This window comes from Drosophila simulans, chromosome 2R (assembly GCF_016746395.2).
Source record: "Drosophila simulans strain w501 chromosome 2R, Prin_Dsim_3.1, whole genome shotgun sequence".
Classification (NCBI taxonomy): Eukaryota; Metazoa; Arthropoda; class Insecta; order Diptera; family Drosophilidae; genus Drosophila; species Drosophila simulans.
In genome coordinates this window covers 13,068,489-13,082,213 of record NC_052521.2, presented here as the reverse complement: position 1 = coordinate 13,082,213, position 13,725 = coordinate 13,068,489, and the positions used below count along the sequence as shown (strand labels likewise).

Below are 13,725 nucleotides of genomic sequence, written 5' to 3'. Positions count from 1 at the left end.
AGATAGGGCAAGACACACGTTGAAGGACCCGCGGAGGGGGTGGCCCATGAACAAGCTCACTGGGCGTTGGGCGTGGCGAGTTGGGTGGGCCAGAGGACTGAAGGACCAAGAGGACCAAAGGACTCTGTGCCAAAAGAGACCGAGAGGTGTGTGTTGATGCCACCACGCACGGCTGACTCGCTTGATCTTATTACGCCGCGCTTGGTTGCCTGGGAAAAGTCAGAGGCAGCTGCTCGGATAGCTCGGTTGGCTGGTAAATGGCAAATGGTTACCGGCAACCCGGCCTTTGTGACAGTTTTATCTCTGGCCAGCAGAAGCTACAGCCAAGCTCTCGCCATCCTCCTGCCATAGGAAAGCCACCGCGCTGAGTGGGCCTAAGAATTTTGCATGTTTTCGCACAGGTTTTTGTGGTTTTTGGTGGCAAGTGGATTTGCCTACGCCACGCGGCTCCAAAAAACGGGTTAGGCTTTAGCCAGTCTTGGTGGATCAGGAGTTACCCCCTGCTAGGGACCATTGATTTCCTAGTCATGGCAACTAATTTCCATTCATCATGTTCGGTGCCTCGAATGGATCAATAATCCGGACTCCTCCCTCGGAACAATCACAAACAATGTGACAGCTTTATCTTTCAGCACCAGTCGCCGTCGCAGTGGAAATCCATTTCCAATTGTGAATGCCGAGCGACAATTGTCGAATTCAATTAACGCCTGCGGCACCACCGAGCGTTACTTAACGCCGCCACCCACCCAACGACCTCCGCCTCCTGCCGCTCCTCCCACTCCTCCTTCTCCCTCCTGGGAGTTTCCAGCGGGTGGGCAAGGACGAGCCGTAGCTGTGGCCGTAGCTGTGGCTGTTTCGCCAGGGTAACGGCTATGCAGTGTCACAATGCGGATGTGGATGTGGATGGGGTCCTTGGAGTGGGGGAGATACATACACTATCAATATCTGTGAACCACACGATGCAGGACGTGGGCGGGGGCGGGAGTGAGAGCGTTTGCGTGCTGCGTTGCCTCCGCCGATTGGCCGGAACGCGGCTGCAACGGCAACGCATCGGCTGCGGAAACGGCCACGGATAAGGCTACGCTCTGCCGCAACGCTCTCTGCCCGGATATCGCCGACCATCCACACCGACTTCGACTACCCCCAGAGCGTTCAAAGAGCGAAGGCGGGCTGCACGGACGTCATGCAACCGCACAGTGAAGCAAAAGTTGCAAGCTGGGATGTAGTGATAACCAACTTGCTATGTGTTTTTGCTCAATCCATATATACCACATACATTAAACTTGTGTACACTAAACTACTAATTACTATTAGTTTTAGAGCAGGTGGCTTACTCTTAACATTAGAAAGTAGCTTTAAAGAAAAAGTCCTGGTATCATGCTTCTATAAGGATTCCTTCCATCCTATATAGATTAGAAAGCAATCCTAACCAGATCTGAACTCTTTAATCACAAATATAGTTTAGTTAGCTGCATTTGAGTATCATCACAAAACCATTTAATTAACTAACCAGATTAGCAATGTTTATCTACAAACGTAACTTCATATTAGTCACTCTCTTAATATAGTAGCTTTACGTAATTACCCCTAATTTCAATGTGGTTTTCCATGCTGTTGAAATCGACCTAGCCCACTAGCCTCTTCACACTTGACCCACTGTGCCCGTGTCGATTTCGCTCCCGGAGGACGTGTCACCTGACCCCCAACCCTCCTGCCGACTCTGGCCAATGGCAGCTCACCATCGGCGCAGCGTGCGACGCATGCGCACCGGGCCAGCTCGCTGATTGGCTCTCATTGGCTGGCGGTGGGCCAAATGGGGCTGGAACCGCCGCGGACGTCGCAGCCGTGAAAAACCGGTTACACCAGAAAAACGGTTCGTCCGTGAGTCCGTGAACGCTTCTGTCAGTGTGTGCGGGCCGCGAATTGCGAGTGTGTGAGTGAGCGGCGGCTTTTCGGTGGCGTTTTGGGCCGCTCTGCTTGGCGGCGCTTCAGTAGAAATTGTCGGCTGATGGACCGCGGGCGAGGCACGAAGCCAACTCTCAATTTCCACTGCTACCACCGCCACTGCCACTGCCACAAAAATTGATCGAATCGATGCGCCGGTCCCGCGATTCGCGTGCAGTTAGTCGAATTTTTGACGGTCGAGTGACAAGGTGCGTCGCGTTCCGAACTCCCAAATAAGAATCATACAGAAGCCATTAGCCGTCGCGCCTCTGAACTGAGTAATCGGCCATTATCCGCGGAATAAGCCACACGGGCATGCAAAACTGAAGCGGAAAGTGTTGTGCTCAAGTGATCAAAGGATTCGAATCTAGTTGCGGCCAAGTTATTGGATAGCCGGCGAATACAGTGCTCTAAGTTTAAGGTGAGCCACCTTTTGAATTATATATTTCAAAAGTATAACCATCTAGGAAAGCTACTATTCATGGAAGATTATCCGTTTTAGTTCAAGCTTTTTTTCCATCACGAAGTTACTAAATTGAACATCACCAAGTTAAGTTGAATTGGTAAAGTTCAAGTGACCATTTGCTATCTAGATTCTAAAAGATATAACATTATTTGTAGATCCAAAAGTTTTGGAAGTACGTTTTGAATTCAAGGAGAATAGTTGAAGTATCTGTTATAATGTTTCAAAAACCGTTTGTAAAGAATTGCCATTATTTTTGGAATAAATTAGTTAAAATACATTCGCTTGGATCTGTAAATAAATTTTAGCTTTTATTTGAATCTGCTTCATTAAATGAAATTAGATGACAACTTTATTGGTTAACTGACAAGCTTTTCGATTGCATATTTTGTTGGTTTGGATTTTACGCCAGATGTGCTATCTGGTTTTCTACTCGATCCCAGATAAGCTTAATTGAACTTGGTGAAAAGTGCACACATTGCATTTTGAGTGCAGACCCATTCGAATCCGTAATATTATGCCAACACTTGACAAGAAGCTAACGACGATGACTTATCGGCGTCTTAATTAAGACCTGGTCGCATCCATCGACCTGCCCATAATGACCACCATAAACGATCGTAATCAATTTGTTTGCGCATAATTTGCTTTCTCAACAACTAAATCATTAAATCGAGTCGCTCCCGATCAGGTTGCGGCGTTTTTGAAAGACTTTAATAACGATATTTGCTTATCGTGTTCGACACATCGGTCTCAAGTCCGACCTCGTCCCCCCAGACCCAACGCCCTGCCATCGATCGGCTTATTTCTTAATGAACGACGATCTGGTCTAACGGATCGAGTCTGAACGGAACCGAACGGGGCGATCTTCATTCAACCGGCGGCGTTAGTTTCGACCAAGATTCGATTCCAATAATATTCGAATAATATTCATGTTGTGAATGAAGTGAAGGAAGATGCCACCGGATGGCCTGAATCAAATTTGCAATGCAAAACTACGGCCAATTGAACTTCCGCCGCACCGAGATAACTCATTTAAAGCGGCCCAATCGATCGTTGGCCAGATCGATGACTGCCTTTTTGGCCAGACTTTAGTTTTCCCACGACCACGGCGAGCGACAAAAGTCAAAAATCGTATGCTAATTAATTCTTTGTCATGCCGTCGTTTCTGGCTGCCATTATGGCCCATTGATTTGGATGCTTTCTAAGCCAAAGTTGAAGCCACCGGCTTTCGGCTTTCGGCCATCGGCAACGAGGCAACGAGCCGTCGGACAACTTACTTAAGCGTGGTCCAGAAAGAGCAAGCTAATCATATTCAAATGGTGAAGCGTACGTTTTATTATAATTTTTTTATTTTAATTAGCGGCTGTTAATGCCCCGGTTGGCTCTGGGGCTTCGATCGATCCATTGATCTGCGGGGGGGCAGCCAATGATACAAAATAAAATCAAGGGAGAGGGTTCCGAAACAGAAGCTCGGCCAACCTGTCGGTTCCACTTTCGGTAATCGCACGAATTTAAATTATTGTATGTTTAACTAATTTCTATCGGTTTTTATGTCTGTTCCGCTTGACATGTGCACGGAGCTAATTGAGACTTACGAGTTGAGGACTGTGGAGAAATCGGTAGCACTTGGGGGAGATACTTATTATACTCGTATATTATCCCCCTGAAAACCAGAAAGCGGTTCTCGAGAACCCAGATTAGCAACATCCCTATATATAACTCGCAATTTGGCCTCAAGATCGCATTCAACATTTAAAATTGTAGCCGTTGTAGATGTGGAAAAAACCTTTGCTACGCGTTTACGTTTTATAAGTTCTCTTAAAATAAGAGGGGATTTTTTGGTCTCGCTTAAGTAGCAGATACATTGGATCATTGGATCACTGCTTGTAAGTATATGAGATAGATTTCCAAAATAAATACCCCAAAATTTAGGTTTTTTTGTTCTTTTTGAATAGCACCCAATAATTGATAATTAACAAGTATATAAGTGGCAAGGCAAGTGGAATCGTGGAATATTTCTAGGGGTTGCTACTTGTCCGGAACTATTTAGTTTTGACTGCTCACTGGCCTCGATTGGGCCACGAAAAATTCCAGAGAAATGGGCGAGCAGCACGCCAGAGGGGAAATTAACCCTTTCATTGCGGCCAAATTGGATTTGGCCGGAATGTCTATTTCACTTTCTACAAAACCGAGTGGATTGCAATCCTTATCGCACTGTCGGCCAAATCGTGGCCCCGGGCCAACTGCGAACTTTATGGCCTTAACGGCCAGCACGAGTTTCCCGTTCGCGGTGAGTGGTAACCGAAAAACTGAGACGGAGACTGAGAAGGTCCGAAAAAACCTAATGAACAACTTAATTTCGAGTTCTTTTTTTCTCGTTCTGTTTGGTGTTTTTTCCGTTTTTTTTTTTTCTTTTTTGAATTTCGAAGGGGGAGTGTGTGGTGCGTGCGGTGGTTCGGTGGCTTAACACGCGCATTTTGGTGGTTTTACGAGCTGAAAAGCGGCAAGGGAGCTGGGCGAAGGACTCCCGGGCTCGGCAATTAAATCAAATGTGAATTCCATAATAACATGGCCATGACAAAGTGTGGACCGTCGGCCGGCAGTGGCAGTTACAGTTTTTGATTTATACGGTTCTTCAGCGCGTTTTCATGCCTCTGACAGGCTGGCGACAGGCTCAAATCCTGGCCGAAAAGCATTAAGTAGAAAAAAAAAATAAAAACAGGAAGCGGAAACCACCGGCCGCAAGTTGGTGGTGCTGAAAGCCCATTTGCATATCTCTTTTGGACCGGTTGCATATTTAACGAAATGAGCAATTGGCCAAAATTCATTTAATTGTTACCCCTGCCTGGCTAACTCTATACTTAGGACTATGGCGACCTGGCCTAAATGGAAGGGGGTACCTTCTCGATAATGGGCCAGCAGTTCACGCTGCGCTCGGAATGTGCCTGATAAGCAGCTAATTTGAGATACTCCCTGGCACTGGGCGCTGGGCAATGGCCAGTGGTAACTGGTCACTGGTCACTGGACATGGCCATTGAGCACATAAACCACTGCACATTAAACCCTCGGCCGCGTAGTTTTATAAAATAATTAAGTTTTATGTATTTTCCTTACTAGATTTTCACTGGTTTTTGGTTTTGGTCTTGGATCGGATCGGTTCTGGCCGGGCCTGGACGCCGTCCGAATTCGTGGAAGCCGTAAAAAGTCTTCGGGGAGTGGGCCGCCAGCATCATCCAGCATCGAACATCAGTTCGAGCAACGCCATTCGGGCCTGAGACTGAGCATCCTAATAGCCCGGCGACCACGACGACATCCATCAAAGCGTTTTTATGACGTTCTTGCTTGAAATTTGATTAAAATTCAGCGATTAACTAAGCAGCAGCAGCAGCAACGGGACGAAAGACAAAAAATAAAAGACTTAAGACAAACCAACCAACAGCAAATAAACCAAAATACTTTACGGAGGCTAAGCGACTGCGAGCGACTACCGATCGCATCGGATCGTATCGAATCACTTTCGGATTGAATTGGATTGGATTGGCTTGAATTGAATTGTTGATCACATTTCAGCCATGCCGCATACAGGTGAGTCCCGCTAATGAACTTCAAAAGGAAATTAAACGAAAGCATCAGATGGCATCTGCAGTCCCAGTCCCCCATTTCACGTACTGCCCCCTGAAAACCCAAGATTCCGAGATCCCACAAAGAGCCACGGTTATTACTGGCGCACTTTTGCCGCCTGCGTTTACGACCACCGGAGGGGGGGAAGGTTGGAAAGATTAGCCAAGTCAACAGGGCGGTTGCCAAACTGCGGGTATTTGGCCCAGACGCGTCTGCTCACTGTAAATCTTCTAGACTTTATTTGGGAAGCTTAGGCGCTTTTAATTCCCACTATAAGCTCCATTTGTCTAACAAACTTTTCTTCCAAATATATGGCTCAACACTAACAGTTTAAGACAATACTTTCTAAGTATCTGTAAAGAAGCTGCATATTGCTGAAGTTGTTAATCTTGTTCAAAGCGAACGTAAAGATCGTTCTTTTCAAAGTCTTAAAATGGATAGTAAATAGGTGAGGAACTAAGTATTGGGACTAGGATTTTCAATTCAGTGAAGATAGTTTATTAATATCTAAAAAATATCCTCTTCCTTTCGATCCTTTAGGTCAAGCTGGTGTCAACCAACTGGGCGGAGTGTTTGTGAATGGCCGTCCTTTGCCGGACTGCGTCCGTCGGAGGATCGTCGACTTGGCTTTGTGCGGAGTGAGGCCCTGTGATATATCCCGCCAGCTTCTGGTTTCCCATGGTGAGTTTATTACATAGGACTTCCTCATAGTTCAGATAAAGTAATATAATTTGTGCTTTTCTCGCATAGGCTGCGTTTCTAAAATTCTAACTCGCTTCTATGAGACGGGCTCCATTCGACCGGGTTCCATTGGCGGCAGCAAGACCAAGGTAAGTGGGCTCCAAGCGGGAACGGGATTGCGAATGGGGGATGGTAACAAGATCTGGGGGGACGGGAAACCACATGTGGTCCGCTGTGGTGCATGAAATCAACAAACGATTATATAAAAATCAAACGCACAGCAGTAAATCCATAAAGTATCACAGATACACGGAAAGCAGATAGCCCAGATAAGCATTGTAACCAGCAGCTAGTTTACATGTTCTCGACATTCGATGACAGCCTTTATGGCCACGTGTGGGAGTGGAAGTTGGGTGAACGGTGGAGGAGTGGGCGTTCGAGTGCAGAGAGCGCAGCAAATCAATCTCGCCTGCCCAGGTCGAGGATGATAACCGGGAAGTGGGCTACCTGGATGGGGCTGGATTGGGCTGGAGCCACCTGTGCGGTTCGCACGCCCAATCAAGTGTGCCTGCTACCGTTTAAGCCGCTGCTGCTCGCTTCACGGCCCCAAAAAGTGACGACAATGGCACGAAGATAGTGCTGATTGCACTGGGCCATGGAATCAGCGATTCCATGCGGAGCCACGCGATAACACCGAATCACGACCCATACGCACCATACTAAACGCTTTTCAGAAGGGTATTGTACATATTTAGGACCCTTTAAAGCATTCGAAGCATTAGTTTTATTGCATATTATTATATTTTCTACAAACTTGCAAAAATGTAGTTCAGACATGGTACTATGTCCTTTCGCTCAGAGATCTTTTAAAGTAGTTATATACTCGGTGGTAGGCAAGTCAAGTGTGACTAGATTAAGATTCAAAAGGGAGTACTATAAAGTAGATCCTGAGATCATAAAATCGATTAAACTAAGGGAAATACATTTTCTTAAATTAGGTTGCCGGTTTTAATAGTTTGTTCTATATGGTTTTGAAGGGATATTACATGGACAGTAAGGGCATTTCTCCAGCTAGAGTCCGTGAAACTACCCCTTCCATTGCGACTCCCCCTCGATTGCGCAAACAGTTGTTCAGGTGCGATATTTGCCGACGGAACAGAACGCCTAATTAACGGTAGTTGCACCGCCCACCAAGTGCACAATGTACCCGGCGGTAGGCGCCCCACCTCCAGCATGTCGGTTACCCACCCGCTTACATGGTGATTCAATAAGCGCTCTGCACTCGCTCGAACAAAACGCGCATTTAACACCTACGCTGGGTCAATAAAGAAGTTGCCCCCGCCCCTGTTCCGCGCGCCCCCTGTGGCATGCATAGGGAAAAAGGGGCGGGGCGGGTGCAAGGACAGTGGCCCGCAAAGAGCGAGCGCGCGTGTAGATTTCCGATAAGATCTGGCATGCAAGCTTGCCGCGTTGGAGGGGCTTCCGACCCCTTGAAGTCCGCCCCACTACCATTCTATAAACCCCCTTAAGCGTATTTATGAATTTTTAATGAATTGCCGCGTCACACGTGAAAAGTGGGCGCCAGTGAAAACGGGAGGAAGGTCCTTCCTTTCAGTCACTCGTACAAATTAACATATGCAAAAGCAGCTACAACACGGATGTGGGTCCGATGCAAATCTTCCCGCGAACATGACAGCTTAAAGGGGGCGTGGCTGCGCTCGCTGTCGACCGCTTTTGCAATTGTTGCGAGTGCGCCGTGGTTTATTTTAGTGCACAATTGAATTTCACGGCAATTAGTCGTCGTAGGCCACAAAACGGGGGTAACCAGAGACACCTGCGAATAAAGGGGTTTAAAGCACCTGGCTGGCTTATATAACCATAAATATCCAGTCACGCAACAGGCCTGTAACGTTTATGTGATACCATTCGCAAGACGTACGAAATATAAATTTAAATTTAGGAAAATGACTTTCTTTGTATGCACTTAATCATTAAATATTAGGAAATACATATATTCCGAAATCCATTAAAGTAAATTTGGAAACGGGCTGGTGCAAGCACTAGTATAAAAGCTTATTTAATTAAGCTATATTGTTTATGGTATATAACTTTTAAAAATAATTCTTATTTCGAACAAATTTAAATCATATTTCTTCTTCTTCTCTTCCCAGCAAGTGGCCACGCCCACCGTGGTGAAGAAGATCATCCGGCTAAAGGAGGAGAACAGCGGCATGTTCGCGTGGGAGATTCGCGAGCAGCTGCAGCAGCAGCGCGTCTGCGATCCCAGTTCGGTGCCCTCGATCAGCTCCATCAACCGGATTCTGCGCAACAGCGGTCTGTGGACCGATGAGATGACTTCAAGTCAGCAGAATGCCGCAGCTGCTGCAGCTGCGGCAGCGGCAGCGGCTCACCAGGCGGGCAGCGGTCCATCGAATGGATATGGCGCCCAAGCTCCGCCCCCTCCGGTGACTGTGGCCCCGCCCACACCGGCAGCCACGCCCTCCATCGCACGCTACGCCAAGCCGCCGGCGTTGATGATGAACTCCGCCGGCGAGATGCCCATTAAACCCGCTCCCAAAATGCCGCCCAGCATGGGACACGGCCACAGTCACGGCCTGAACCCAAATGTTTCTGGCCTGGACTTGAGTTACTCCGCTCTTCACAAGCACTGGCTGTGGAATCCCTCCCTGCTCTACTACACCCAGGCTCACATTCAGGCCCAGGCGGCTGCGTCGGGTGGTCAATTCCTGCCCTATGCCGGCGGCTATTTGCCCCATGCCATGGCAGCGGCGGCCGCATCTTCCACATCCGCCTTGGGTGGTTTCACCAAGTCGGAGAGCTCCATCGATCTTTCGACTCCCGGAGCGGCTGGCGATGCGCTTAGCGACTGCGACTCCGGTAAATCCTCCCCGGCGGCGCTCTCACTAACCGCTTCTGGAGGTGGAAATGGCGCCGCATCAGCTCCAGAGGCTTCACCAGGATCGACACTAAGCCACAGTCGCAAGCGGAATCCGTACTCCATCGAGGAACTGCTCAAGAAGCCGGAGAAGCGACTACGACTCGATAGCAACCGTCTGGAGTGCCTGGAGTCCAGTTCCTGCGAGAGCAGTCAGGATAGTCCAGTTGCTCCACCCTTGGAAACACCAGAGGATGAGGATCCCGCCGAGGGGGAGGAGGAGCAAGAAGAGGAAGACAGCGTTGAGGTAGTCAACTAAATCCACTGAGTGCGCCTTGCCACTGACCCAGTTTTGATCTGTGTATATATAGCAACCTAGTTTAATCGTAAACGCCCCATTCAACCAGTACTAATTTAAGCTAAGTTGGAACTCGAATTGATGGAATTTCTGTGGTCACACTTTCTTCTCTCTTAAACTGGATCTCCGATAATGATGTCTTAAACTGAACAAATTGCTGGATTAAAATACCCGTGAAATTGTATTTATTCAAGTTCCATCCACATTGATTGCTATGAATAATGTTGCAAGGGGATGATAATATAATAAAGTATTTAAATAAAACAATCCGAATACGTGTGCTGAGTAAACCAGTGTGTTTTGCATTATGGCTCGTGGGTTTAATATACAAGTAAGATTTTAAAAAGGTACCAGAAATGCTGAACATAACCAACGAATGCAAAAGGCTTATGCTTCGAATTTCGTGTAATAATATACTTTATTATGCGAAATTTTCTGCTACGAAATTCGTGTAATTTGTACCCGAGATGACCATTTAAATGATAAATGAAGTGTTTTTCACCGACTCGCCGGTGGTCGTCGGCATCTGCGGCTCTCGTTCTTAATTAACTTGCGCGCCAATGAAGTGTCAACAAGTTGCCAACACGCTGGATCCGCCGGAGGGGGAATGGCGAAATTACAGGATGTCTGACACGACCATAACTATCGATCGCCCGCGGAGGAGGCAACGGAGGGATCGCCCCCAGAAGGAGGCGACAATGGTTGCCAACTGCAACTGCAACTGCAAGTGAAGCGGCGACTGGAAGTGCGAAAATGGCATTGGAATCGGCATGGTGGCATTGTGGCATCGGTTGGCATGGTGTGGCGGCACCGGCAGCCAATGTGAGTGGAATTTTAAAGCAGGTGCCCGGGGGAGCTGGACATGGCCATCCTGGGCGAAGGTGTGAAGTTGCGAGAAACTTTCCCAAGACCACTACTCTGAATATGCCAACAATAAATCAGTGGCTAAAAATAATTGCCGCGACAATTGCGCGCAGTTAAATTATGCAAAGCGCGCAAAAAACGATGCGAAAAAACACGCTGCCATAATTGTATCACGTGCACGCCGCGATTCCGCATCCTGACCAATATCGCCTATATCGCTCCTTGCCACTCCACTCGAAACCAATGCACTCCACTCCACACCACTCCACTTCATAAACAATGCTAAAAGGCGTTGAGGATGCGCGCAAGGAAACTGACGGCAAGGAATGCACAGCCAGCAGGGCATATGCCGGGGATCGGCACAAGAAGCCTCCTGATCATGGCCAGATTGGAATGCCCTGGCATGACTATGACTGACAGCCTCTCAGGTCACCACGCAAAAACTGGGCACGGAGAAAAAACACACAGGCATTTATGAGCTATTGGAGTTTCGTGTTCGAAGGTTTATGGTAATTAAGATGATTATAAAAAATTAATAATGTTATAAGAATTTAGCATCCTTGAAATATAATACCATTCATAATCAACTCAATCCTCTGTTTACACACAGTTCCTAAGATTGGTTTTAAATCAAAGACTTATAGTTCGATTTGCAAAGAAATAGTAATCTCTTTTTTACAGGAATCACATTTAAATTCATTTGTTATATAGCTTATATATTTTTTCTCTCGGTGCATTTGACGAAAGTCGAAGGGCTCTGAATCGCCGGATCGATGATGATGATGATGATTTCTGCTGATCGCTGATCGCAGCGACGATCCCGCTCGGGCGACACTTTTAGGCCAGGCCAGGATTGGAATCAGAATCAGAATCGGAATCGGAATTGGAATCGGGATCTCGGGATCTTGGGCCGACAGAATATTTTTATACGCTCGCGCTCGAAATATCAATGAGGCTGGACATTCGGAGAGACACAGAGACGCGTTTTTGCTTAACACATTTGGCGCGGCAAAAAACGCGCGCGCCGCTCGCGTTTGGATTTCGCGCTCGCCTTTTGGCCTTTTTTGCTGGCCATGCTAGCATAGCCCAGCGCTTGGTTGCTCCTCTTGTTAGCCGGCATTCGTGGGCCGGAGCTGAAGGAGTCGTATCTGGAGGAGCTGGTAGCAGTAGCAGCCGGAGCAGAGCGCTGGCATGGATTGTTGCAATGTTTCGTCGCGCTGTTTGCGTTTGATTTGTGTTTTTGGTTTTTGTCCAGCTCGCCTCTGCGTTTTCGGCATAAATCAAAATCCAGTTGGGGCATTGGAAATTGGACTCGGACGTAGATGCGGAATGGGACAGAAGATGTCGTCGTGTACGTTTCACCGATCGGAGGCCCTTCTGTGCGACAGATATTATGGCAGAAAATTTATTTTATGGCGGTAATGGTGTTATGTTTTACGCGATTAGCAGATCCAAATGTTTGACATTGCGGCGACATCAGGCTGGGAATGGAATCGCCAAGCGGATTTGCCCAGCTGAGGATGGGAATGGTAATGGTAATGGTCATAGTGATGGCTTGACAGCAGCATGCACCATAATTAATGTCATTCAATTACGGATAAACTGTATGGATTAAGATGGTGGACATGGAAACAAGCCACTGGCAATGCATATACGTATGTAAGTAATAAATGTGAATAGGCTATGTCGTCTGCTAAAAAAGTTAATAAACGAAAATATATTACGCTTAATTTTAACTATTTTATTATTTTATGCTATTAGCATCGTTTAACCAAAAAAGATTTTTCTGTAAAATATGATTTTTCTTTTAAGACCTTATTAGCTACTTCTATTGAAGCTGTAGAGGAGTGGGCTAAAACTGTTCCTCAGCTTTATGAAGCCCCATCTTCCGTTGTCACCTGACTTCCTCTTTCCCAATTAGCCTGAAATAGTGGGTCCAGAGCTTCCGCTTTCTAGGCCAGAACCTCTGGCCCCTCCAACCCCAAGATGTGACCCAACGTCACTCTGGTTTTCTCCGGCTGCCTTTGGCATTTGGCTTCTTCTGCGTTGCGTTTGTACATTGTCTGGGTTGGTTTTTAGTGCCGCACTGCCTTGTTAAATGAAGCAATTTTTTATGGTTAATTTCCTAAAGGTGCACTTAAATGCACCTCGGGGTTCGGGGGTTACTCTGACTCCTCGCAATCTCTGTTTGCTCTTCGGCCGGGCATCTGAAATCTCGAAATGCTCTTGGCCTGGCCTCACTTGTCAACGCATTTCGAGATTGATTTCTCTGTTTTGTCTCTGGTCGTGGGCACAATTAAACCGTAAAAAGCGGCAACACGGCGAAGGGCCATCACATGGCCACATGGCTGGGGAGGAAGGGGTTAATTGGCGGTGGCAACAGAAGCAGTTATGTTCTCATTTAGAACGCTCCCGACAACAGGTTAGGACCCAATGTGAACTAATAAAAATTGAAACGTTTCGAGACCATTAAATTGTGAGTTTTGAGCTCGTTTCGGAATCGGAATCGAAATCGAAATGGGAGTTGAAATACACATCACAGTGGGAATCGGTATGGGAATCGGGGTGGGAAATGGAAATGGGAATGGGAATCGATGGTGGACAGTAGCAACTGTGTGACATTTACATAATTAACCTTTATTGTGACCATTGATTGGGGCCGCAGGGGCGGAAATGAACTGGCCCTGGGTGTGAACCGGCCGAATTCGAGAGATCTTTCGCAAACGAGGCAATCGATGGTTCCGTGGATCGCGGCCAAGTCGAAGCCAATGACCCTTCGGTGGTCCAGCCGCCGACTGTGCGGCAATAAAAGTCGAGTTAACAACTTACAGGAGCCAAACACGCCACACGTTGATGGATATCTTTGCGACTCCCTGCGCGGCTCTCCTTGGAACA

The 13,725-nt window shown here is 47.3% G+C and overlaps 1 protein-coding gene across 1 annotated transcript; it reads left to right on the top strand.

The window, feature by feature from the left end:
* Positions 1–1,912: 1,912 nt before the first annotated feature.
* LOC6734660 (paired box pox-neuro protein) lies at positions 1,913–10,256 on the top strand. The gene is made up of 5 exons (XM_002081631.4): positions 1,913–2,365; positions 5,528–5,995; positions 6,572–6,712; positions 6,782–6,861; positions 8,884–10,256. Exons 2-5 carry the CDS (start codon positions 5,983–5,985, stop codon positions 9,925–9,927), a joined length of 1,278 nt encoding a protein of 425 aa, XP_002081667.1. The 5' UTR covers positions 1,913–2,365; positions 5,528–5,982; the 3' UTR covers positions 9,928–10,256.
* Positions 10,257–13,725: the final 3,469 nt, after the last annotated feature.

Coding starts and splice junctions, on each gene's coding strand:
- LOC6734660 (XM_002081631.4), top strand. Junction 6,713..6,781: donor CCAGCTTCTGGTTTCCCATG/GTGAGTTTATTA, acceptor TTTCTCGCATAG/GCTGCGTTTCTAAAATTCTA. Junction 6,862..8,883: donor TTGGCGGCAGCAAGACCAAG/GTAAGTGGGCTC, acceptor TTCTCTTCCCAG/CAAGTGGCCACGCCCACCGT.